The sequence below is a fragment of the Hipposideros armiger genome, unplaced genomic scaffold, assembly GCF_001890085.2.
Source record: "Hipposideros armiger isolate ML-2016 unplaced genomic scaffold, ASM189008v1 scaffold_496, whole genome shotgun sequence".
Taxonomy (NCBI): domain Eukaryota; kingdom Metazoa; phylum Chordata; class Mammalia; order Chiroptera; family Hipposideridae; genus Hipposideros; species Hipposideros armiger.
Window position 1 is genome coordinate 766,245 of NW_017731846.1, and position 23,784 is coordinate 790,028.

Below are 23,784 nucleotides of genomic sequence, written 5' to 3' on the forward strand. Positions count from 1 at the left end.
GTTAGTGTGTGACACTGGCAGGACCAGAACCCAGATTCCCTTCTCATCCACCAGTCTCTTCTTTGGGGTCTGAACCACACACCTTGGAGGCATAGAGGGCCCTTTATCTGACCAGAGGTGTGCCTGGCATCAGGTGGGTCCTGCAGGTGAGAAAGTGAACCCACCGTCCATAACCCTGGGAATCTGACAGTGATTCTAAAGAAACAAAGCACTGAAACACCAACATAGTCTCTTAGTTTGCCTAGTTACTGACAAAAGCCACAAAAGGGACAAGGAGTTCAATGAACAATTTTAAAAGTGGAAAATCACCAAGCTTCTAAAAAGCCAGCATGAGAGGAGATGTAATCTGTCGGAACTGTAGATTTAAATGAGACAGACTTTCCAATTCCTGGTCATAAGGGGACCACCTCCTCAATGACAACTTAATGTAAAACTGCAGTGAAAGATACAGACATTCTTGGCTCCTCTCACAGAACACTATCATCAGAGATAAAAGTCTTCATCTATGATCATGCTTGGCTACTCAGGATGTACAGTTCATAAACTTCCGACTCACCTTGAGAAAAATGATCTGTTGGAAAACCCAAGATTTTTTCCAAAGCATCAATGTTAGAATGCTTTAAAAATGTACCAACAACAAATCAAGGGGTAGATTAAAATCAGTTCAAGAATACAATAGGATGGCATGGCCACACTAAAGAAGAAGGAATCAAGGGGCAGAAACAAATACTTCCAAATGGTTAACACTTAGAGACACATGGCATCATTTCACGATGCTTCATCAGAAGACAAAAGCATGGACTTAAGTGTCTAAAATGGGAGCCTTTTAATTCAGTGCTTTTGGGATTACATTTGTGTTGGTCCGATGGTCCCTAAGGGGCTTTGCAATGTAAGTCATCTTCCTTTGAACATTTACATTCTTCTAGTTTTGTAATCTCTCTAGTGTCCCCTAAAAAAATTGTGAAGAAGCCTAAGATTAAAATAAAAATATTTTAAACTTGCCTTAACCAGAAAATGAATACAAATGACCCATTTTGAACTTTTGTTGCTCAGGAAAAAGTCAAGGGGGAGCAGGTGGGCAGAGAAGCGCAGGTGATGGTTAGGGGAGGTGGGAGCACGCCAGCTCATCGGTTTCCCCACAGACACCTTACCATCTTTCAAGATCCAGCTCATAACCCCTCGGTATACGCCTCTACTCTAGCTTTGCCATCCTGCACTGCTTAACAACAGTCTCCCCCACTAGACAATGAATGTTAGCACAAGGCCGCCGTTTGTGTCTTAGTCATCTCGGCACCCCTGGCCTCTGCCCCAGAGCTGGGCATTTAACAGAACTCAGGAAGTGCTGGCCAAGTTAGCCAACATGGCTGAGAGGCTCTGCTGTGCAGAGGTGGTTCTTACTTTACACAAAGTACGCCTCCGCATTTCCTACAAAGGGGCTTTACGGGTGGAGTAGAGTCAGCATGTAGGTCTTGGGAGTTGGGGCACAGCATGAACGGACAGTGAAAAGTCACTGGGAAGTCTTGGATTTTATTTTTAAAAATTCAAGCATCATTTGTATTCTTCCTATGGGATCTCAGTCTGTTTTGATACAAAAATATTTTTTAAATTATGTATTATTTTCCCGAAAATTTAGTTCAGTAAACCGGTTGTTCCACGAGGGTGTGTGACTTTTTCTATCCTCCAACTTTGGGTAACGCCCATGAGGGTGCGCACTTAACACCCACCATTATAATAGGAACCCCTCCTCCCATTTTTTTCCTTTTTTCTTTTTCAAGCTGCTTCATCATGCCAGGGCGATGGTTCCTGCTCTGGAAAGCTCAGCGATAAGGCATGTCACTGGCACTGTTAAAATTAGTGGTTTCCATGGCCTCAGTCAGTTTAGTTGGGTTTAGGAGACACGGGGTGCCAAGGAATTCATAACAGAATTGCTTTAACCTTGTACCGGCTGTTCCTGTGGCAAAATCAAGTGCAATGCTGTTTCTCCAGGGATAAATTACACTCTTACAATCCCAACACTAAGCTAAGGCCACGGAGGTTCATCAGGAGAAAGGCACTTTAAAATGTCAAGCGAAAGCACAGGAGGCTAAAGGAGCCACTTATCTGTAGAAGGAAGCTTTGGTAGGGGTGAGGGGCAGAGGGTATGCTGCCACACCCCCAACTCAGTCCCAGCTCCCCCACTCCACTCCTCTCACGGTGGGGCTCGAAGTCCTGGGCCATTTCTAGATTAGGGCCTTCACGTGACAGTGTGTGTCCATTGTGTAAAACTGTCCACACTCCGTCAAGGAGAATCCCAAAATCATTATCCCTTGAAAACAGGCAGGGAGGTTCCAGGGAAGATGAGGAAAGGAAGCAGAGACGGATAACTAACTCCGCTGTCTGCTCTGGAAAAGGCAGTGCTCGGGAAAATGCAATAAAGGTCCTTCACTGACTCAGCATTACATGAAGACATCACTCCCCTGAGAAACAAGCATGGAAAGAGGAAGATAAGGTGAGTGAGAAGATAAACTCACTTGGAATCAAGTCCATCCACGGTATTTCCTAAGGATGTCTGGGCTCAGTGAGTGACAGGGCCTCCTCTGGGGAGATGGGCACCTCTTGAGCCTCTAGTGGTACCCCAGGTCCCCAGTAATATTTATATGCCCCCAGCCAAAGCTGCTTCTGAGATAGCCTAGATAATGCCGGCTCCTTTCGGGGGTACTCCCTTTTCTGGGGTGTCTGAGGGATGGTGTGGATGCAGAGCTGCCCCAGGGGTCGCCAGGGCGGTAACTACACGTGGGGTAGAGCCCAGAAACACCCTCTATAGAGTCTTTAGAGAGGGTTAGTCACAGAGCTGAGGTAAACAAACTGAAATTCCGAAAATGGTGACTGAGTGACGAGGACTGTGATCAAACCAAAGGACATGTATGTGCAAAAGCTGACCATTGCTCTGCATTAAAGAAAGGTTCTACCAGCTAAAATTAAAAATGAATCAGAGGGAAAATTCTCACAGAGACCGCAGCAGAAAACCAAGCTAATAAACGATCCCGATCAGAAGGATATCAGATTTTGAAGTTTGTTCAGCATTCATGTGCTAATCCAGGCTTATTTCTCCTTCACAGTGAAATACAAAAACACCCTGGAAATCGTCAGGAAACTCTGTGGGTACATTCAAAGGGCCAGGTTTTATACCCATGGGAATAAAAGCACAGGCCGCCCTTTCCGGGGGGAGACCGAGGCTGCGACTCCTTTTACTCACTGGTAATCCACTTCTACACATCGGCCAATTAATGCAGCGGGCTTCAGGGAAATGTTTTCATTAAATTAACAGTGTTTGGCAAGCGTCAGAAACACAGAATCTCACAGACAGATACGGGCAGAAAGAATCACAGTTCAATCCAAAAGCAACACACCACAGAGGGTACATCAGAGTCCACACGCATGCAGAGGGGCCGCAGAGGAGCAGCTGGGAGACACACAGAGCCACCTCACACGTGGCAGCAGCAGAGTGTGCAACATGGATCCAACTGCTTACCCACTAAGGACACCAAGAACCAGGTTAAGGACGAAAAATGAGCCAAGGATGATCAGACTAACAAAATACACCCATGGCCATTCCCATCCTATCGCATCATTTACCTGTAAAATGTAAGGAGATCAGTTATCAGTTATCTATTTACTAAAGAGCGGAACCCTAGGAGCAGCTGCCAGACCACTCGGGGCTTTGATGGAAGGTTAGTGTTCCTGGGACAGGGACCCCACCGAGAGGCCTCCTTTTTTTGTCTTCAAATTAGGACCAGTTCTGCTGCTGACATCTGCAAATGTGGCCCACCAAAAGTCGGCCAGGGCCAGCTCGTTGAGCTACTGTTTTGTACCAATTACATTTGGATCCAGACCAATAAAGCAATTGTAAATGTATCTCATTTTAGGGCAAAGGGGCAAGAAATGGAAACTATTTAAATCCCAAGCAACACCGCTGATTAATTCCTGGTCAATAACTATCCTATAGTTTTCTTTTGTGAAGGCTGGTGAGGTTCCAGGAAACGTCATGTTTTGGGAAGCCTCAGCAGAAAAGAAAGCATCTTGGAGAACATAGAAAGCACTTGGCACCCACTCCCGGCGGCCCCCAACTAGCAAAGCCTGTGTGGTCTTGGCAACTGTCCTCAGGATTCTGCTTTTAAGATGAAAGAGGTGTAGCTTACCCGCTCAATACACCAAGTACAAGATTTAGTACGAAAAATGACCCAAAGATGACGAGACTGACAAAATACACCCAGGGCAATTCAAATCCCATAGCATCATTCATCTGTAAGAAATAAGGTGGTCTCATAGGAGTGGGTTAATAAGAGAATCTAGTAAGGAGAGAGGGTTACATTAGAGACAGCATTCTATACATTTAATGAAACATTTACTTAGATTCAAATCAGAGACAACAGTAGCCAATGCACATTTATTATATATTCCCAACACACGTACATACATACACACACACACGTACACACATATGTACACACAGTCCAAACCTTTCAGGGCAATTAAGAGCAGATTTTGGCCACCTGTAAGGGAATCAGCTGGGATTTGGCTCTTCCTCACAGGAAACTACCTTGATAACGGATTTTCAGAAAAGATCTTAATAGAGGACAAAACTAGTGCTCAGCTGGAAATTATTTTCTACTCTGCCCACATTGTTAGTACTTTTATGCTTTTAAAATTTATGATGGTGGAAAAGTCTTACTTATAGAGACAAACTGGCAACATTTGACTCTATAAATTCTTTTACCAAAAAAATCCTAAAATAATAACTTTGCATTGGATGCCAACCGACCCAAGAAAATCTAACCCACCTTAAATCTAGATTATCTGCAAACAAGTAAGTTCAAGCACAGCTACACTAATGCCAAGAAGGAAAGCGTTCTGAAATCAACTAGCTGACCCATATTCAAGGGTGCTTTTGGGAATGAGAGTTTTCCAACTGTACCCACAGGAAGGACTCAGGAGAAGGAAAAACCCGTTATCCCCCACACCTAGCTTGGACCTCGATAACCCACCCTGGGAGAGTTGGCTCCAGCAGTGAGCTGGCTGGTTCATCCAGAGGAACCGATACCCGTGCTGTGGGACAAGCTCAAGCAGAACTGTCAGACTTGACTTCCCTGACAGGCCCTTCCAGGGAAGGTTTGGTCATGAGCAGCTTTCATGCTGGAGCAAACAGGCATTAAGGTTCACAGCTGGATGGAATTTGACAGCAGTGCAAGTCAGTGTTAAATTGGGTAAAGGCTTCTCCCTGGAAAGAGGAGTTAAGGACCAGTCAGAGGAATGACTGAATGACCCCAGGCCTGACTTTACTGGAACACCAAAAATCTTCAGCCAGCAGGACTATATTACAGTCTGGGCCCATTCATGACTCTTGTCTTATAGGCATAAGCCCTTAGGCCTTTAAGCATGTGCTTTCCCCCACCTTATCTGGCTCCAGGTTTCAGCTTTACAGAATGAGGCTCATGCATTTCACTATGTTTGCCTCATGCAGAAGCCAAACAGGAAAAGAGAACATTAAAAAAAAAAATTACCTACCATCTGTTGCTGACGTCTAGGGAGAGGGCATCAAATCCCTTATGAAACACCTGTTTGGCCATATGAAAACTGATGTACTTAATAGAACTCATATCAGTCTGCACATCTTACATTGGCAATTAGAGTAATGAATGAGCCAAGGCCACAACTGCAATTGTTGATCTAATTAAGTTGGATAAACTAATTTCAGCAGGAAGGCAGAGGGTAATTCTTCCAAAGCAGCTACACCACCCAACTTATTTAAAAGTCCCTGTGTGGAGGAGAAGAAAAAAGCCGCCTGGTGTAGTGGCCACAGCCCAGCCTGGAGTCAGCACTTTCCACAGACACCCCTCTGGGCCTTTTTTTCCTCTTTTGGAACAGAAGTGCATATAACAGGGGAGAGCGTGCTCACAGGGAAAGGTGTTCAAGTCCAGTATTCCCACCAGGGGACCTCACTTTTCTATAACTTTGGCAAAGTCAGGTGGTCAAACTGTCTGCTTCACTGATCCTCATTCAGGCCTCAGTCTTGTACTCCAGAGAATGGCTCTAGGAACAGCTGTCTGCTCCACTTGGGAGGAAAAAAAATTTTTTAATTAAAGATCCTTTCAATTTCTTAGGCGTGTTTGACAGATTCCATTTGTTTGAATCAGAAATACCACCTGGAGTGACAGCTGGGGGCTGCGGGGAGGCTGGGGCTAAACAGAGGCCACAGAAGTTGGGGAAGAGAAACAGAACTTAAGCTCTAAAGGCAGGTCTTTCTCTGAACTAAACTTTCTCAGCCCAGGTCTCTTTTCAGAGGCTAGGATTTCTTAGACCTTACCATATACCTAGGACAAGTCAGAACTGGCAAGCTGCTCCCCAGAACACCCATTTGATAACAGACTCTGCTTGGGATTTTGTGTGCATGGTCTCGATCAACAATGGAGAAAGTGGCATGAGCTGATTTCTATTAAAGTCATCATGTGGTGTTACTTGGTGCCCAGGAAATAATATTCTACTAAATTTCAGTTTTCCCTCACTTCACAGATATGCTTTTGGGAATGAGATTAAATGCACATTCATGTCTCCAATTAAAGGCCAGCCTAAGACTTTTTGTCTTTTCTAACTGTTGAAAACACTACTAGAAGCTTTGTATACTGGTTGTAGCACCCCTGAGCATAGTCAGAGAAAGGTACAGAAAGGCAGGCCCTTGGTAGCTAGACAGGAATTTCCCAGGAACCTTGCATGAAGCAGGTGGTCAGCTTGACCATGAGAACATCCCATTAGAGTCTCACAGCCAGCATTTCCATAGGTGTGTTCACTGAGTAAAGAGCCAGTGCTAAGGCAAGAGACCATAGATGAAGTAGTTGGAGAGCTCTCTCCTAATACCAATACTACTGAAATTAATTTTTTTATATTTAAAAACATTTTGAGTTGAAAAAAAAATTAGATCATGTAGTCTTATTTTGCATCTTGTAGACCACAAAATTAAAGCCCAGAGAGTTTTAGTGACCTACCTAAGGTCACACACCCAGCCCTGTCCCAGTCTCCATGCTCTTTCCTTGCACTACACCCTTCTGCCTCTGTGGATAAACAAATATGTGTGAGTCAGACGACAGCATAATTATGTTTATGCAACTCAATTTATAAAAGAGCTCTACAATAACTTTTTTCCACCAGAAGTTAATAATCTCACTCCCTACACATCCATATGGTGCTGCTCTGTGTCTTTCTGCATACTGGGCCCAACTGTACTTCCCTTCTCAAGACCCTACCAGCCATTTGCAAGACATTATTGAGAACTATTGAGGCATCAATGAACTTGAGAACACTGACTGAATATAAACTTGACAAGATGCAACATAATCCCTGGCAAAGACTTTGTCCACCATATACAAACACCTAAAGGATGGAGAAATTTGCTTGCAGTCAATATTTAAATTCTAATCTCCATAGTTACCTCTCAAGATGTTTCCTTGATACCCTAGTTGTGGATAACAATTGATATTTAAACATGGTCCATCTACACTGAGGCAATGGGGTTATACACTTGAAGAGTAATATTGGGTTGTCAGAAAAGTCATGACATATTTTTTCTATGTTTTTCATTGCAAAAATGTATCACGACTTTTCCAACAACCCAATAGTAATTAGTATTTGTTGAGCACCTGCTCTGTGCCAGGCACTGTTCTGTTCTGGAACACAGCTGAGTGGCTTCCAGATGACCGTGGCCCATAAAATATTAAGAAGGCTTGATTAACTTGGCTCCTGCCTCTTTCTATGATGAGTTAATAAATGGAATCAACAATTTAAAACATCCTGATATGTTTCAGAGACTAAGATCTTAGTGAACACTCTAGAAGACATTACTTATACACTACCTAGTGTTCTAGAAGGGTGGAAGGATCCCAAGAAGAGTGCTGGGTTCTAGTCTAGACCAGAGGTCAACAAACTATGACCTGCAGGCCAAACCCACCCTTGCCACCTGCTTTTGTACAGCCCTTGAGCTAAAAATGGCTTTAAATCATTTTTCAAAAATCTTTAAATGGTTGAAAAAATCAAAAGAATATTTCATGGCAGATGAATGTTACATAAAATTCAAATTTCAGTGTCCATAATCAAGTTTTATTGGAACAGAGTCACCTGTTTGTCTACATGCTGTATATGGCTTCCTCTGAGCAACACAGGTAGAGGTCAGAATTGAGGAGTTGTGACAGAGACATGGTCTGCAAAGCCAAATATATTTGCTACCTGGCCCCTTATAAAAAGGTCTATAGACTCCTGTTCTAGATCAAGGACCACAACCACTTACTGTAGGATCTTGGGGATATTCAGTGATCTCTCTCTATTCCACTGTTTCCATCTCCGAAATCCCAGACTGTCTATGAAGGGCTCTACACTGGGTTAACGTTGATAAATTACTTGAGTTCCTTCATTGGAATAAAGATGCTTTGTCGTTCATAAAGAATATAATTATTATTTTGTCAAATTATTAACTGTGTCATATTAACAACAGAGATAATAATTATATGATCTCAGGTGGTACTTAAATGTTTTCAGGACAGAAAGTGAAAACTTGTTTCTGGGTACATGGAGTTCTCTCTCCAATCACTAATCACACACTTCCACAAGTTTCACTTGCTTGACAATAGGAAATTGTCATCAGAGAATCAATGGGTAGAAACACGACATAAAGTATAAAGTTTTCCATTAGTCAAGAAATGTTGGATCAGCACTGAACAATTCACCATGACAATAGAGAGGACAACAGAGGTGAGAGGAGTCACAGATTTTTATGTTTTTAAAACACCAAAATGCTGTTTTCTGTACTGTTTTGGGGAAAGGATCAGAGTTTGAGCTATTTGGATGATGCTTTTCCGTTTTTCAGAAATTTCAAGGGAAGATTGGAATTGAGACCTCAACCAACCTAACTAGGAGCTGCAACTTAGAAGATGACAATAGTGAAAATGAACCCTTTTCCTAGTTTGAGGGTCCCCTTGCACGACTATGGTCTTGGCTCATCCAATATAATCTCCCTCCTCTTCCTCTTCATGAAAGGCATTGTCTAACAGATATAAACAGCAAATGTGCATACCCACACAGACACAGACACACACACATACACACTCCCATGACAATAAGAAAAAGGAAAGAAAAAGGTAGAAACAAGATACAACATGTTGGTGATACTTAAAGCTTATTACCAAACTATACACACACTTTGGGGATGAAAACAAAACATGCCCTCTTTGCCTAACATTGAATATACAGGAACTTCTACAATCCCATAAGCATGATGTTCACTGGTGAAGGGAAGCAAAAATCTACTTATATGTGTGCTATGTTCTCTGAAGTTATAGAGTAATATGAAATCCTATGAAATGTCTAAAATTTAGATATTGTCAGAAGCTACTTCTCAATTTACAGGTTGTCTAACTAGAGATTGCCCATTCAAGAATTATTTTATTAATAATTGCCATTTAATAGCTCATTATTGGAGTCCTGTTTAATCCCATTTGGATTTAGGTTTAGGCTCAAAATCCACATGTCAGCTGTTTTTCCCAACAACTCTGTGATATGGAAAGTAATTTCCAAACTTCTGTGAGCTTTTTCAAATTCTACCAAACAAATAAACAAACTCAGCTCTGGGAAATGGCTGTTAAAATACTACTGTTCTCCATTTATAGCAAACTCTTCTGGCTCTGTCAGGAACAAGAACCAGACCTTAGTCATCAAAAGGGGTGTCCATTTGTTTTCACCACAGGTTGGAAGGGTCCCCACTCCATTCCTACCCTCTCTGATCAGAGTTCTATAGCTCCAAAGAGAAAGGAAGAGAGAGCTAAGGGCTTGCGCTGAGCTGGCTTATAGTAATACTGAAGATGCAAGGGAAATACGATTATTTCCCATTTTGGCTTTAGGGCTGTGCTAAGTTATGGACAGCATGAAAGGAATCCAATTTATGTTCTCTATCTTCTGTTTAGGATTCTAGTAGTGCAATCTGCGTTTATGTATAAAAGATTAATTTTATCCCATGGAAATCCAGGAGCCTCTTAACCTGGGAACTGGCCCCCTGGCCCTTTAAGGGTTTAATCAGGACAGCCCTGTCCTTCTGGGGTTTCTCCAAAAAGGGACTACTAGCACAGTCAGCAACAATTCCCCAGGCAGCACTGGGAAGTGGAGGAAGCCAGCATTGTGCATTATGCTTTCTAGAATGGTAACTGAAGCCTTGAGGAAGAAAGGTGATGAGTCTGAGTGAAGTGAAGGTCTGCTTCCCTTCCCAAAGAACTGACCTCAAGGGTTTCCTTTTCAGCCTACTCTCTAATGACTCTAGCTATCAAACACTCTTATCCAAAGAAAGAACATGCCATCAGCTCTCTGCTTAAGCTGCTCACCCAGTAGAGCACGTCTGTCCAGCCCTCCATGGTGATGCACTGAAACACGGTGAGCATGGCAAAGGCAAAGTTATCAAAGTTGGTGATGCCTCCATTGGGGCCAACCCAGCCACTCCTACACTCCGTGCCGTTGGCGGTGCACTGGCGTCCATTCCCTGAGAACGCACACGGTGCTGGGTCCTCTTCAGCTACGATATCTGCAAACAGACAAATGAGGCTTCACCACTCAGGAGATGACCGTCAGGAAACCCAAGCCTGTGGAAGCTGAGTCTCCTTGCCAGAGCCTGGCATGCCCTGCCTCCCACCTAAGCTGCCTCAGAATTCTACGTGTCTGCCAAGGTCCACTTCACATAGTCGCCATTTCCTGTACTCAGAATCCATTGTTCTCTCCTCACTCGTGCACCGTTCTTAAGCCTGTATAGAACAAAGCTATTGACTCACCGCATGCTCTAGTTTTCGGGGTCTCTCATCTTGTTTGCCAGGGCACATTGCATAGGAAATCAGCATAGAAAAGGAGACTAAAGTCTCATTTATTCTGAACAAAATTCACACTAAAAACTGGCTCAGTAAATTTACTGGTCCACTTGCCTCCCCCTGCTCCCCCACCTCCACCCCCCAGCATGTTGTTTTAGATTTTCCCAAAACTACAAAAGTTGTTTGGGGGAACATCAAATTTTTTTGAAGTCAGGTTAGCTACCATTTTAATTACTCACCTGAGTCAGCAAAAAAACATGTTTTGTGCATTTTCCCAATAAAAAGTTCCAATCCTATAATAGCATAGATTATGATTACAAATAATACCAAAAGGGCTATGTGAAGGAGGGGAACCATGGCTTTTATAATGGAGTTCAGGACAACTTGTAAACCTAGGAGAGAGAGAAAGAAGTTTATGAGGCAGGAAGATACTTCAGCAATGCACATATATATATAATTCCTGATGAGAAATATATATATATATATATATATATATATATATATATATATATAAACACACACATATATGGCACATAGTAATAAAACTCAAAGAGATTTTCAAAGCTTTTAATTAACATTAAACCTGGATGTGACATAAGTTAAAAAATGAACCTTCAAGGTCACCTAATCCAACTTACTCAATTGACAAATGGAATAACTAAGGAAGTCCTAGAGAGGGGACTGTCCGATATCAAAGTCAGTCATTTGTTCTTCCATTCAACAAAATTCCTTAAACATCTACCATGGGGCAAGCGTAAGGTTTAATGCTTTGGGGGATATAAGGATGTATTACATAAAGCGCCTTCTCTCAAAGAGGTTTTATTCTAGAAGGAGACATAAAAATTAAATACAAATTTAAGGCAGCACACAGAGGCAGTATGAGTAATACCAGTTACCATTAAAGAGGGATATAAACATCATTTCTCAGTGGCGAGAAGAAAGGGGGCTGGGCAGCAGCCTCCCCAGGTGGGCAGGGGAGAGGCGGCGCCAGGCAGAGGGAAGAGAACACCAGGAGCACTGCAGCGATCCAGTGCAATGCGGGCTGGGGCAGGCAGGGATGAGTCTTGGCTGCTGGGCACACAGTGGAAAACACTATCAGGAAAGGAAAGCAGACTGCAGCTAGATAGCTCAGGGCCTGACTCTAGTCCATCTGCAAAGGCAGCCTCTTTAGAAAGGTGAATGGGGCAGCAGTATACAAGACCAGTGCAGAAGTCGTTGGAAAGTGCTGGGCTCTCCAGGTACAATGGGCAAGGATCAAGATGAGACCAGACCTCAGCAACTGAGTTTGAGGGAGAAGGTACCCACGGACATAGGGTCATGGGACAAAACCTAGTGCTTGAACAAAAATACGCATGTCAAAAAGAGGCTCTCCTGGAATGAGGGAGGTAGGCGAGGCGCAGAGGAAGGAGAGGGTGAGAGTAGTTTAGACCTGGTGAGTTTGATCACTGGCATATCATTAAGAGGCAAGTGTCCTGCAGCTGAACTGTGGGATTCAGAGATGAGGAAGGACCATGAAAACTGAGAAACTACGAACAGAGTAATACTCAGCCATGGTACAGGAAGCAAAAAAGAGGTAATGGTAGAAGGACAGTGGCGCGACCCTCAGGATTGGGACTGGGTGGAAGGAAACAGGAGACGGAGGGACAGTGGTCAGCAGGAAACCAGAACCAGGCTTCCTGACACCCGTGTTTAGGGTCCTGCAGTCTTTCCACAGCCCCATGACCACAGCTTCTGCTCTGTGTCGTTCACTCTGCTTCCCTTTCTTCTCTTTCCCTTCTCCTCCCCACTGTCTCTCCCTCAAACTGCCCTTTTCTAGTACCTTCTCACTTTCCTAAGTAGGAAGAATGAAAGAATATTCAAAGAATGAAAGAATTTAAGAAGCTAAGATGCTAGAATTAAATAAGTTAAAAAAAATCATAAACATTAAGCAGAGGCTACTTATTGGCAATAATAACAAAACTTCACCACGATAAGAAATTCAGGGAAGAGGTGGGGGATGAGATGGAGAGGGGAGACGGAAAAGAGAATTTCAGACTCACAAGGAGCCCATCTTCCCAAGACTCGCATTATCACCAAAAATTAGGTCCTGCCTTCAGATATTTCATGTTCAAATGGTTCCTTTTGGAAAAAATTATCAATAAGATGATTGTTAATGTTTTCACCTTCTAGAAAGAATAGGTAGAGAGGAAAAGAAAATATCTGTGTTAATCTACTTGGATAGGGCGTCGTTTTGTTATTTTTAATTTTTTTTAGACATGGATGGCCCATCATTCAGCAGTTAGCTCTTCTAAATTCTATGGCAGTGAGCCATATGTCTCATGAATATGTTTATATTTAAGTCTTTCAGATTGGTCAAATTTGTGAGATAATAAAGCAGTATCTTAATGTGAATGTGAATGTGTAGATGTTCATGACATTAGAATCTTTGTATACAATCGATGTGTACAGATCTCACAGGACTGTAATAAAGGAGGCAGCAGGACGAAGTGGAGAGAACACCAGGCCAGGAACTAGGAGGCTACGTGTGGGTCTGATCCGGATTGGCCACCCACTAGCTGCGAGAGCCTGCATGAGTCCTACCTCTTAACAGGCCCCAGCTTCCTCATCGAAAAGATGATGCACTTAGAGGGGATGACCTCTAGGGTTCCTTCCCACTTTCATGGTCTAGGATTCTAATAAATATTTATCAGTTGAGTGTGAGTGGTTAAGAACTCTGCAAATGTTGGAACTATTATCTTTTGAAATATGTATTTACCTTTCACTGAATGAATCTATATTCACGTACACACACACACAATCCTGCCTTGTAGGACAGTCTGAATTCTCTTTAGGAATGACCAGACAATTCTCAGATCAGTGTAAACAGTCAAACTTTCCCAGAGACTGTTAACAATTTCAGGTTCGTGAGGAGAAATCACTAGGCCACAGCTGCCAACCAGCACTGGAAATAGCATGACCCGAGCCACCAACCCCTCTCCCCAAAGCCCACTGGGTCTGATGAGAGAAAGGCCACCCACCCAGGGCAGTTAAAATACGGGCTGAAAAGGGCCTGGGGCTCGGATTCCCACTTCTTCCTGTTGAGCCATGGTAGAACATGATGTAGATCCCCATTAAGTTTCAAACAGTGACATTTTGGGGGGAAAGGAAGAAATAGCGTTTAAAACTGGTTCTCAAAAGAATCCAGGAGCACTGGACTAGTCATTTTGTGAAAACCTCATCAGGCAAGGGAGCCAAACCAATGCTACATGAGTTCTGAGGGTTTTCACCGGCCAGACACACACATAAAGCCACAGCACCCGTGTGTCTGCTCGCAGCACACAGCGCAGGCAAGCTGTCCTGTCATTTGCTCTTTGGGGGAAAAAAAGTTGTCATGGTTACTTTGAAATCAGATTAAGCTGTAACAACTAAATCTGAAAGAACATGTTTGCTCACTGAATTTCTCATTTAACCATGTTACACGTAACAGAGCCAGTCATTTCCAAGGTATTTCTATTTCTCTCAATTGCTTCCAGACGGTTCTGTGGTTTTTGACTTGTGCTGATCATTTTCAATGAAAACAAATGAACCATCTGGAAAAACAAGTACACAGAAAACATGACTTCCTACATTTTAACATGTTCAATTTGGAAATCTGTTTTCTTCCAGAGAATGTTGGGTGCCTTCTGAGCATCAAAAGGTTTAATAAAAATTCACAGAGAATTTCTGGAGAAGCAAAACCATGATGTGTGCTCTCCTGATGGCTTTCCGAGTTGTGACAAACAGGCGAGCCCTACAGTCCCAAATTCTTCCCGTAGCTGGGAGCAGGGAGCCACCTCACAACCACAGTCCTTAGAAAGGTGATAGGACTTCTACACTCTGAAGTCCCCAACAGGGGGTGTCCTGTCGGGGGCAGAGCCCCGTGAAGCATACCTCACACTCCTTGTGGAAGCAGCAGCCTGAAGCTCCTGGCCAAGGCACAGACAGGGCACCTATGAACAGTCAGATGGCACCTATGAACACTCAGATGGCACCTATGAACACTCAGATGGCACCCAACCTGACCTGGAGGTCTGCAGCAAGATGCTGCCTAGGGCCTGGTCCTGATAGGTATCGGAACCAAGTGGACAATAACAGCATCTCTCACCCCTGAGGGTCTCCTCTGTGCATCAGACCTTGTGTTGGGGCTCTCCCTGCTCTCTCACTCAGCCCTCACGACGACCTTCAAGCAGGTGCTATTGTGCCCCACATAAAGGGAAGGACCTGAAAGCATTCACCTCTTCCCCTAGAGTGGGATAGGCATGGGTCCAAACAGTGGAGAGTCGAGCAGAGTTTCCAGGAGTCCAGTCCCCTCACTTTGCTCCTCACTTTGAAAAAATGCAGTGAGTTGAGCCTTTTTTCCCACACCCTCATCTAGAAAACTCACCTCATCCCTAAGGGGGAAGTCTGGGAGGGGGAGGAAGTGATGGCTAGCGTGTTGTCACCAAAGGAAAACCAGACTGCAATCAGGGGGCTTGTACTCAAGGTCTCATGACACCACTTACTTCATCTCTCTAAAAGAAAAGGTTCTCTTTCCTTCCAAATCAGGAAGGCACATCATTACCCGCCCCTCTCGGGGACCCAAAGTCACACACAAGCAAAGTGTACTGCAAACTGCGAAGGCCTCCATGGTCATCTACAGAGCCCTCAGCTGGTACATAGCAACTCACCTGGCAGAACTTTGTGTCAGAATCCTGAGACCCACCCAGAAGAAAAACAATCAACAAAATCCTGGCTTTAGGAAACAAAACGTGCTTACTGGGCACTCCTGATACTAGTCGAAGTGGTCGCAACACTCGAAAGGCGCGAAGGGCTTTGACATCAAAGCCTCCTGATTTGCCACCAGAGTGGTTACCGCCTTCTGTTTCTTTGGTTAATTGTTCCAAAATTACACTAAACAATCTGAAAGAAGAAGAGAGGAAGAAACGTTAGTCTGTCACCCACAGAAGCAACACAGGATGATAATAGTAGCTATTTTTGAACAAAGGCTAATTCTGTATGTCTACTGCTTAAATAAAAAGAAAGCAAGGTTAAGGCAAGAACTGGGCTGCAAATCCTGAACGTGACCCCTACGAGTAACATGCATGGGGACAGGGATTGATCTCCTCTGTTTCCTGGCCAATGGAGCATTCTCTGCAAGTCAGGCCCCACGGAAGAGGGGACTCGCTGGGGATCCAGTAACAAGCTGGAATTGCCCAACAGAAGTAACGACACAATAATCCTAACAGCTACCATTTACAAGCATTCACTATGTGCCAAGTACTTTACATACATTATCTCATGAATCCTCACAAAATGTTATGCTGTAGGAATTATTATTAACACCATTTTACACATGAGGAAACAAACTTCATGAGAACAAGAAACTTGCCCAAGGTCACACAACTAGAGGCAGAAGTAACATGAATCCAGGTATGTTGGCCCCACTAGGATGTGGGTGGGTTCCATCAGGGCAAGGAATTTTAGTCTGTTTTGTTCATTTACTCTCTTCTAGCCTAGTGCCTAGAACAGTTCCTGATATTGAAGAGGAGCTCAAAAAAATATTTGATGAAAATCTGTGAATGAATACTGACTTCAAATTCCCAAATATTAAGTGATATGTTATATACCACCTCTACCCTCATAGGGATGTCCAGGGAATGATGTAAATCTCAGATGCTAAAGAGCTGTGCAAAGACCAAAAGCAGTAACCTACGGTAAGGTATTAATACCACCATTTTCTCCTTTGAAATGTGAACAATGTTGTATCTGGCAGCCACAACAATTTTTTTTCCTCCTCTAGGAAGGTTTTTCAGATAAAGCTATTTTCAGGCACTCTGTTCATTTGACAGTTACTTTTGCTCTTTCAAATAAGCATTTATTCTTTGGAGTTGCTGCTTGTTTTTCAGAATAAATATAAATGTGCCCATTTCAAACAGAATCAACTCTGGCCAATCAGATTGTGGGAATAATTGGCCCAGTAACAAAGAAAAGGTTTCTAAAGTTTAATTAGCAGCCAAAAGCAGAAACTCTGCCCCCACTGGCATGCCTCTGGATCGCCAAGAGGCTAAGTCCATAAAACGCAGGGTGGTCTGATTTGAAGTCCTGATCAGACAGTCGTGTCATTCTGGGGCATTTAAAGGCTAGTTATTTGTTTTAATAACAGTACAGTAATTAGCAATGAATCCAGAGAGGGAATAAGTCAGGTCTTCACCTTTTCAAAGCTTCAGATGACAGGTTTCTCTCATAAGCATAGTTTGTTGTGTTTTTTTTTAATTACTGTAACCCCCAGCAGCAAGGCTAAAGTTCAAAGTCTCCCCCCAAAACAAGTTCATAGCTTCACAAAAACAAAGAAAAAGGAAGAAAGAAAACCTCCAACTTTTCTGAAATGTGGCAGCCACAGGAATTTTCACCCCAAAGGGTTAGGAAAGTAATTTATACAGGTGGTGACTTAAGATTGCTTTCAAGTATCAGTGTTTTGCAATGTATACTTTACGGTCCTTTATCCTGTTCTTCAGCAATGTATTTGAAAACAGGTAAAAATGTCTCCTTCCGACTAGGAACTTGAGAGAGGAGCTTGAGTCAGAGAGGAAAGCTGGCTGCAGTTTCCAGATAACCCAGAGTGGAAGGAGTTGGGACTGGCTTCCATTCCTAAGAGTTAGGAGGCATTAGGAAAAGTCCCTCTCCTTCTCTGGGCCTCAGTTTTCCTCTCTGTAAAATGAGAAAGCTAAAATAATCCAGAGACAATCTCCCCATTCTAATATTCTGTGATTCTACTCCTTTCATCACCACCCCAACCAAAAAAAGTACCATGTGCCTAGAGATCAGGACATGAGAAAGTATTTGGTCCTAGATGCTTATTAAGTTTGCCCCAAGACAGAAAAAAAGAGCAAGGAGCTACCTAACCTGACATAGAAGCCCCAGAATCGAATAAACACCCCGTGTTCTTTTTCACAAAAGCTTAAGCAATGAGCCTGAGTGCTTAAAATATATGTTTACTGAAAAATTGGAAGTGTGGGATGAAAGTTGGCTCAGACCAAAGTTTTCTAGACAGGAGAATAATATCAGCTCTGGTAGACACACTGAGTCCTCCTGTGGTCACAATATTAACAGCTAACATTTTAGAAATATCAATTACTTTCTTAATGTCCCAGCTATTAGGAATCTTAACAAAAGCAATAGGTCACAGTTGACTTGGAAGGAAAAATCCATTGGATTGAGATACAGTCTGCAGTTGGAAACTTCACTGAGTAGGAATGTGATTCAAATGAAGACATAATTTTATTCTTTCACATTTTTTAACTTTTCTTCCACTCTGACTACAATTTAGTGCATAGTTTAGATTAAGAATAACCTGATGTTCTAAAGTTTTTCATAATTAATGAGAAAAAAAGACCATTGACTCCAGTTCTACTTTAGTTTTAGATGATTTTTTTTTTACTTTTTAAATCAATGTTATTGTTGCTAATTTATATATAATAAAATAGACCCACTTAAGGTACACAATGAGATGAGTTTTGACAAAAATGTACAAGCCCAAGTAATAAACACAACAATCAAGATACAGGACATTTCCAGTACCTCCCACAGTTCTCTCATACCTCTTTGTTGTTATCTTCCCTCCAAGCACAGCCTTAGGTATCCACTGATTGATTAGCTGTTTCTCTCTCTTTTCTTGAATCTTATATAAACAGAATCGTATCGCATGTTCTCCTTTTTGTTTATCTTTGTTTGCTCATCATGTTTTTGAGAGTCATCCAAGTTGTTACATTCACCAGCAGTACTTTTTTTTTTATTGTTGAATGATACTAAATTGTATGACTATACCACAATGACCTTATCCATTCACCTGTTGATACTTGGGTTGTTTCCAGTTTTTCTCTACTATGAAATAAAGTCTCTTTGTGAGCATGTACTTTCCCTTATCTTGGATAGGTACCTAACAGTAGTACTGGTAACATGGTCAGTGTATGATTAATAGTGTAAGAAACTGGTGAATGTTTTCAAAATGATTACACCATTTTGCATTTCTACAAGCAGTGTATGGCAGTTCCAGCTGCTCCATATCTTGGTTAACATTTGGTATTATCAGTCTTTTTACATTGAGTAATACTAATAGTTATGTAACTGCTGTCTTTGTGGCTTTAATTTGCATTTTTCTAATTACTAATGATGAACATCTTTTTAGATGCTTGTTGACCATTTATGTATCTTCTTTTGTGAAGATCTGTTCAAATCTTTTACCCATTTATGTACTGGGGTATCTTCTTACTATTGAGTTGTAAGAGTTCTTTGCTTTATATATTCTAAATACTAATTCTTTATATGTATTGTGAATATTTTTTCCCAATCTGTGCATTACTTTTTCATTTTCTTCACACTGTCTTTTGCAGAGGAGTTTTAAATTTTGATAAGGTCCAAAATTTCCATTTTTTCTTTTATAGCAAGTGCATTTTGTGTCCTAAGAAATCTCTGCCCACCCCAATGTCATAACGGTTTTCTCCAGAAAATTTTAGAGTTTGAGCTTTCACATATAGGTCTAGGATCCATTAAGGTAATATTTGTATCTAGTATGAGGTAAGAATCAAGAGTCTTCTTTTTTTATATGGGGAAATACTTATTCTGGCACCATTTGTTGAAAACAGTTTCCTCAACTCATTGAATTATCAAGGCACCTTTGTCTAAAATAAATTTTATGTGTCTATTTCTAGACTCCCTGTTCTGTGTAACTGGTCTTTATGTCTATTCCTTATGCCAATGTCACAGACTTGACTACTATAACTTTATAGTAAGCCTTAAAACCAGGTTCTAGCTTTGTTCTTAAAGATTTCTTTGGCTAGTCTAGAGCCTCTCTCATTTCCATATAAATTTTCAAATAAATTTATCAATCTCTAAAACAATCTTGCTAGGGTTTAGATTAGGATTCAATCTTTGGCTTCATTTGGGAAGAACTGGTCTTCTAATATTGAATCTTCTAGTCCATGAACACTGCACATCTTTCCATTTATTTAGGTCTTCTTTACTTTTTCTCAGCAAAGTTTCGTCACTTTCAATGCACTTTCCCTAAATATTCCATGTTTTTGGATGTTGTAGTAAATAAGTCTCTAAATTTTCATTTTCCAGTTGTTTATGACTATTATACAGAAATTTGCAGTCTTCTTCATGCTAACCTTTTACTCAGAAACATTGGTCAGTTCATTCAAAACATAACTTTGTGTGATTTTAATCTTTTTAAATTCACTGAGACCTGTTTTATGGCCCAGGATATGTCTCTCTTGGTGAATATTCCATGTGCATGTGAAAAAAATGTGTATTCTGCTCTTGTTAGTGGAATAGTCTAAAAATGTCAATTAAGTCAAGTTGCTACTGTTTGTGGTACTGTTCAAATTTCCCTGTATCCTTAGTGATTTTCTGTCTACATGTTCTACCAACACTCCAAGGGTCAAAATGTACAACTACAAGTATAGATTTATCTATTCTTTGTTTCAGTTCTCTAAGTTTTGCCTTTGTGTATTTTGAAGCTTTATTATTAGGCATATATATATATATATATATTTAGGATTATTACACCTTCTTGATGAAACGACACCTTTATCATTGTGACATGTCTCTTTTTATCCTTGATAATATTTCTTGTTCCGAAGTCTACATTGTTGGATATTAATATAGCCACTCTCACTTTCTTTTGATTCTTTTTTGCATGGTATGTATTTTTCTGTCCTTTAACATTCAAATTGTTTGTGCCTTTATATATAGATTTCTTATAGACACTATAGACTAGGGATTTGGTGTGGTTTTTTTTTTTAACATACAATCTGAAAAACTCTGGATTTTAATGAGGGTTTAGATGGGTTTAAATCTATCACCTTGCTGTTTCTTTTCTATTTGCTCTGTCCAGTGTTCCTGTTTTCTTCTTCCCTGTCTTTTTTGGATGGAGCGTTTTTTAAAAATTTCATTTACTCTCCAATGTAGGCTTGTTAGCTATACCTCTTTATTTTTCTAGTGGCTCCTTTAGAGCTAATGTCAGCAAAAATTTTCTGTAAAGTGCCAGATAGTAACTATTTTAGGATTTGCAGGCCACAGAGTCTCTGTCACAACTACTCGACTTTGACATCCTAACACCAAATAGCCATAGACATGAGTGAGGGTGACCGTCTTCCAATAAAATTTTATCTACCAAAGCAGACAGCAAAATACTTTGTCAATGTAGATTATAAAAAAAAAGGCAGTAAACCCGACTTTGTCTACGGGCTGAAGTTTGCCAACCTGTGCTCCAGAATTTACAATATATAGCTTTAATTTATCACAGTCTACCTTAATAATATTTTATCACTCCACCTACTGTACACGCACTTGCAGTAAGATATGGCTCTTTTTGCTTGTTCCTGTCCTTTGTGCTATTGTCATATATATATTATCATAATATATTGTCATATATTTTAATTTTATAGAAGCTATAAATCTCATAATACATTATTATCGTTCTTGCTTTAAATAATAAATTTTAAAGAGATTTTAAAAAGAGAAAAAAAATTTTAATATTTACTCATGCATTTACCCTTTCTGGCATTCGTCATTTTTGTGTGTGTGTAGATCCATGTTTCTATCTAGCATCATTTTCCTTCAGTGTGCAAAAATTCCTTTAATATTTGTTGAGGTGCAGGTCTACTGGTGATGAATTCTCACTTTTGGTTTGTCTGAAAAAGTTTCTTTTACTTCAATTTTGAAAGATATCTTCACTGATATCTTCACTGAATAAGAATTCTAGGTTCCCTAGCACTTTAAAGATGTCTGTCTAATGTCTTCTCTGATTGCCTAGTTGCTCACAAGAAGTCTGCAATGTCTTTTTTCTCTGACTGCTTTCAAGGTTTTCTCTTTCTCTTCAGTTTTGAGCAATATGATTATGATTATAGCTTTCTTCATGTTTATTTTGCTTGGGCTTTGTTGGGCTTCTTAGACTTGTGAGTTCATATTTTTCATCCCATTTAGAAAATGGGGATTCAATATTTTTTCTGTCTCTCCTCTATCTCCTCTTTTCTGGGACCCCAAATATATGTATGCTAAATCACTTGATATTGCCCTATAGATCATCATCATGACTCTTTTTATGTTATTGCTATGTCTTCAAGTTCCTTAAATTTTTCTTCTAATGTTTCAAATCTGCTGTTAAGTCAATCCAGAAAACTTTGTTTCAGATGTATTTTCCAGCTCTTGAAATCCCATTTGAATTTTTTTATTGTCCCATCTTTCATCATTGTAGTCATGCATCCCTTTAAGTTCATAAACATATTTAAAATAGCTGTTTTTTTGGGGTTTTTTAGATTTTTATTGGGGAATTGGGGGGATGGGAACAGCGTTGGGAAATTGGGGGAAGGGGAACAGACAAGTTGCTGTCTTTTTGTTCTTCAGTCTAGTTGTGGAGGACGTTGCTTCACTGGCCCAAGTTGGCACCATCATTGCGCTCTTCCCGGGCGAGGCAGATCAGTCCCCGGCTTCTGGACAGCCGCTCACGGCGGCTTGAGGGCCGCTCACGCTGGCTGCTGGCTACACATGGTAGCCCATGGCAACCCACTGCAGCAGGGGCTGCAGCCTATGCCATTGCCAGCAACTCAGGACAGTCCAGCTCCAGGTTGAGCTGTTGTTCAGCATCTTAGCTGTGGAGGGCAGTGTCACTGGCCCGCATATGTGGGATCCGAACCGGGGCCCTCTGGCATCCCAAGCCAGTTCTTAACGTTCGCGCCACTTGGCCGGCCCTACAATAGCTGTTTTTAAAGGTCTGTAAAGTAATCCTCTACTAATGCCATCATCTCTGTCATTTCTAGGTCTGTTTCTATTGATGGAATTTCCTCCTGGTTATGGGTCACATTTTTTCATGTTTAGAAATATTTGAATGGATGCTGGATGCATTAAGTGTCTGGATTTTGTTTTCTTCCTTTAAAGATTGTAGAGTTTTGTTTTATCAGGCAGTTAAGTAACTTGTATATCAGTTTGCTCCTTTTTAGGTTCTTTTTCACATTATTAGTAAGGGTTTCAGGTAGTCCTTACTCTAGAGCAGAGGCTGGCAAAAATTTTTTGTAAAGGGACAGAAAAAATATTTTAGGCTTTGTGGGCCTAAACTATTCAACTCAACAAATAAATATGTGACTGTGTTAGAATAAAATATTATTTACAAAAATTGGTAACAGGCTGGATTTGGCCAGTTGGCCACAGTTTGCCAACTCCTACCCTAAAGCTAATTTGTCCCTACTAATGGCCCTTCTGACAGTCAAGGGTGTTCAATGACATCTTTCCATTCTGGTTTGTGTTCCCTAATAGTGTTCTTTGCCTGGCCTCATAGAATCACACCCCATGAAACTGTATTTTAGTCTTCAGCCAAAACTCAAGAGGATTCCAAGACATATTTATAGAGTTCTTTTCTCTGAATAGCTTCCTCCCCTCCCACACTATGCCTCTCAAATTTCAGCCACCTCAGCCTCCCTGAGCTCTTGTTTCTGTCTCAACTTCATGAGACCACCACACTCTGCTTGATTCTCTGTCTTTTTGCCATACTATAGTCTGAAAAACGTCTCCAGGCAGAAAGCCGAGGTGGTTGTAGGGTAGGGACAAAAGAAATGGAGCTAAGCATCTCCATCCTCTAGCTGAACAGAAAGCCCAGGGTCAGGAGAGGCCTATCAAGCTTATTCCAGAACCAAGGGACCTGGAAGGCTCCTGCTAGCCACTCCTTATTAGAGTTCACCAAACACAGGAAGGCGTGGTGCCTATCTACCACCTGTTCATTTTTTTTTTTTTTAGATTTTTATTGGGGAATTGGGGGGTTGGGAACAGCGTTGGGGAATTGGGGGAAGGGGAACAGACAAGTTGCTGTCTTTTTGTTCTTCAGTCTAGTTGTGGAGGACGTTGCTTCACTGGCCCATGTTGGTAT

General features: G+C 41.4%; 1 protein-coding gene across 13 annotated transcripts in view; it reads right to left on the minus strand.

Moving 5' to 3' along the window:
* CACNA1D (calcium voltage-gated channel subunit alpha1 D) overlaps nt 1-23,784 on the minus strand; it is a 343,694-nt gene that overhangs the window by 141,450 nt on the left and 178,460 nt on the right. For 10 of the 13 annotated variants that reach the window (XM_019667403.1, XM_019667402.1, XM_019667396.1 and 7 more), the window contains exons 5-8: nt 15,643-15,785; nt 11,108-11,260; nt 10,395-10,591; nt 3,512-3,615 (exon numbers count right to left, since the gene is read on the minus strand). In XM_019667403.1, the coding sequence (XP_019522948.1) occupies nt 3,512-3,615; nt 10,395-10,591; nt 11,108-11,260; nt 15,643-15,785 (597 nt within the window). Of the gene's footprint in view, nt 1-3,511; nt 3,616-4,178; nt 4,283-10,394; nt 10,592-11,107; nt 11,261-15,642; nt 15,786-23,784 lie in introns of all 13 variants that reach the window. The other 3 variants (XM_019667401.1, XM_019667405.1, XM_019667395.1) reach the window with 1 other exon arrangement.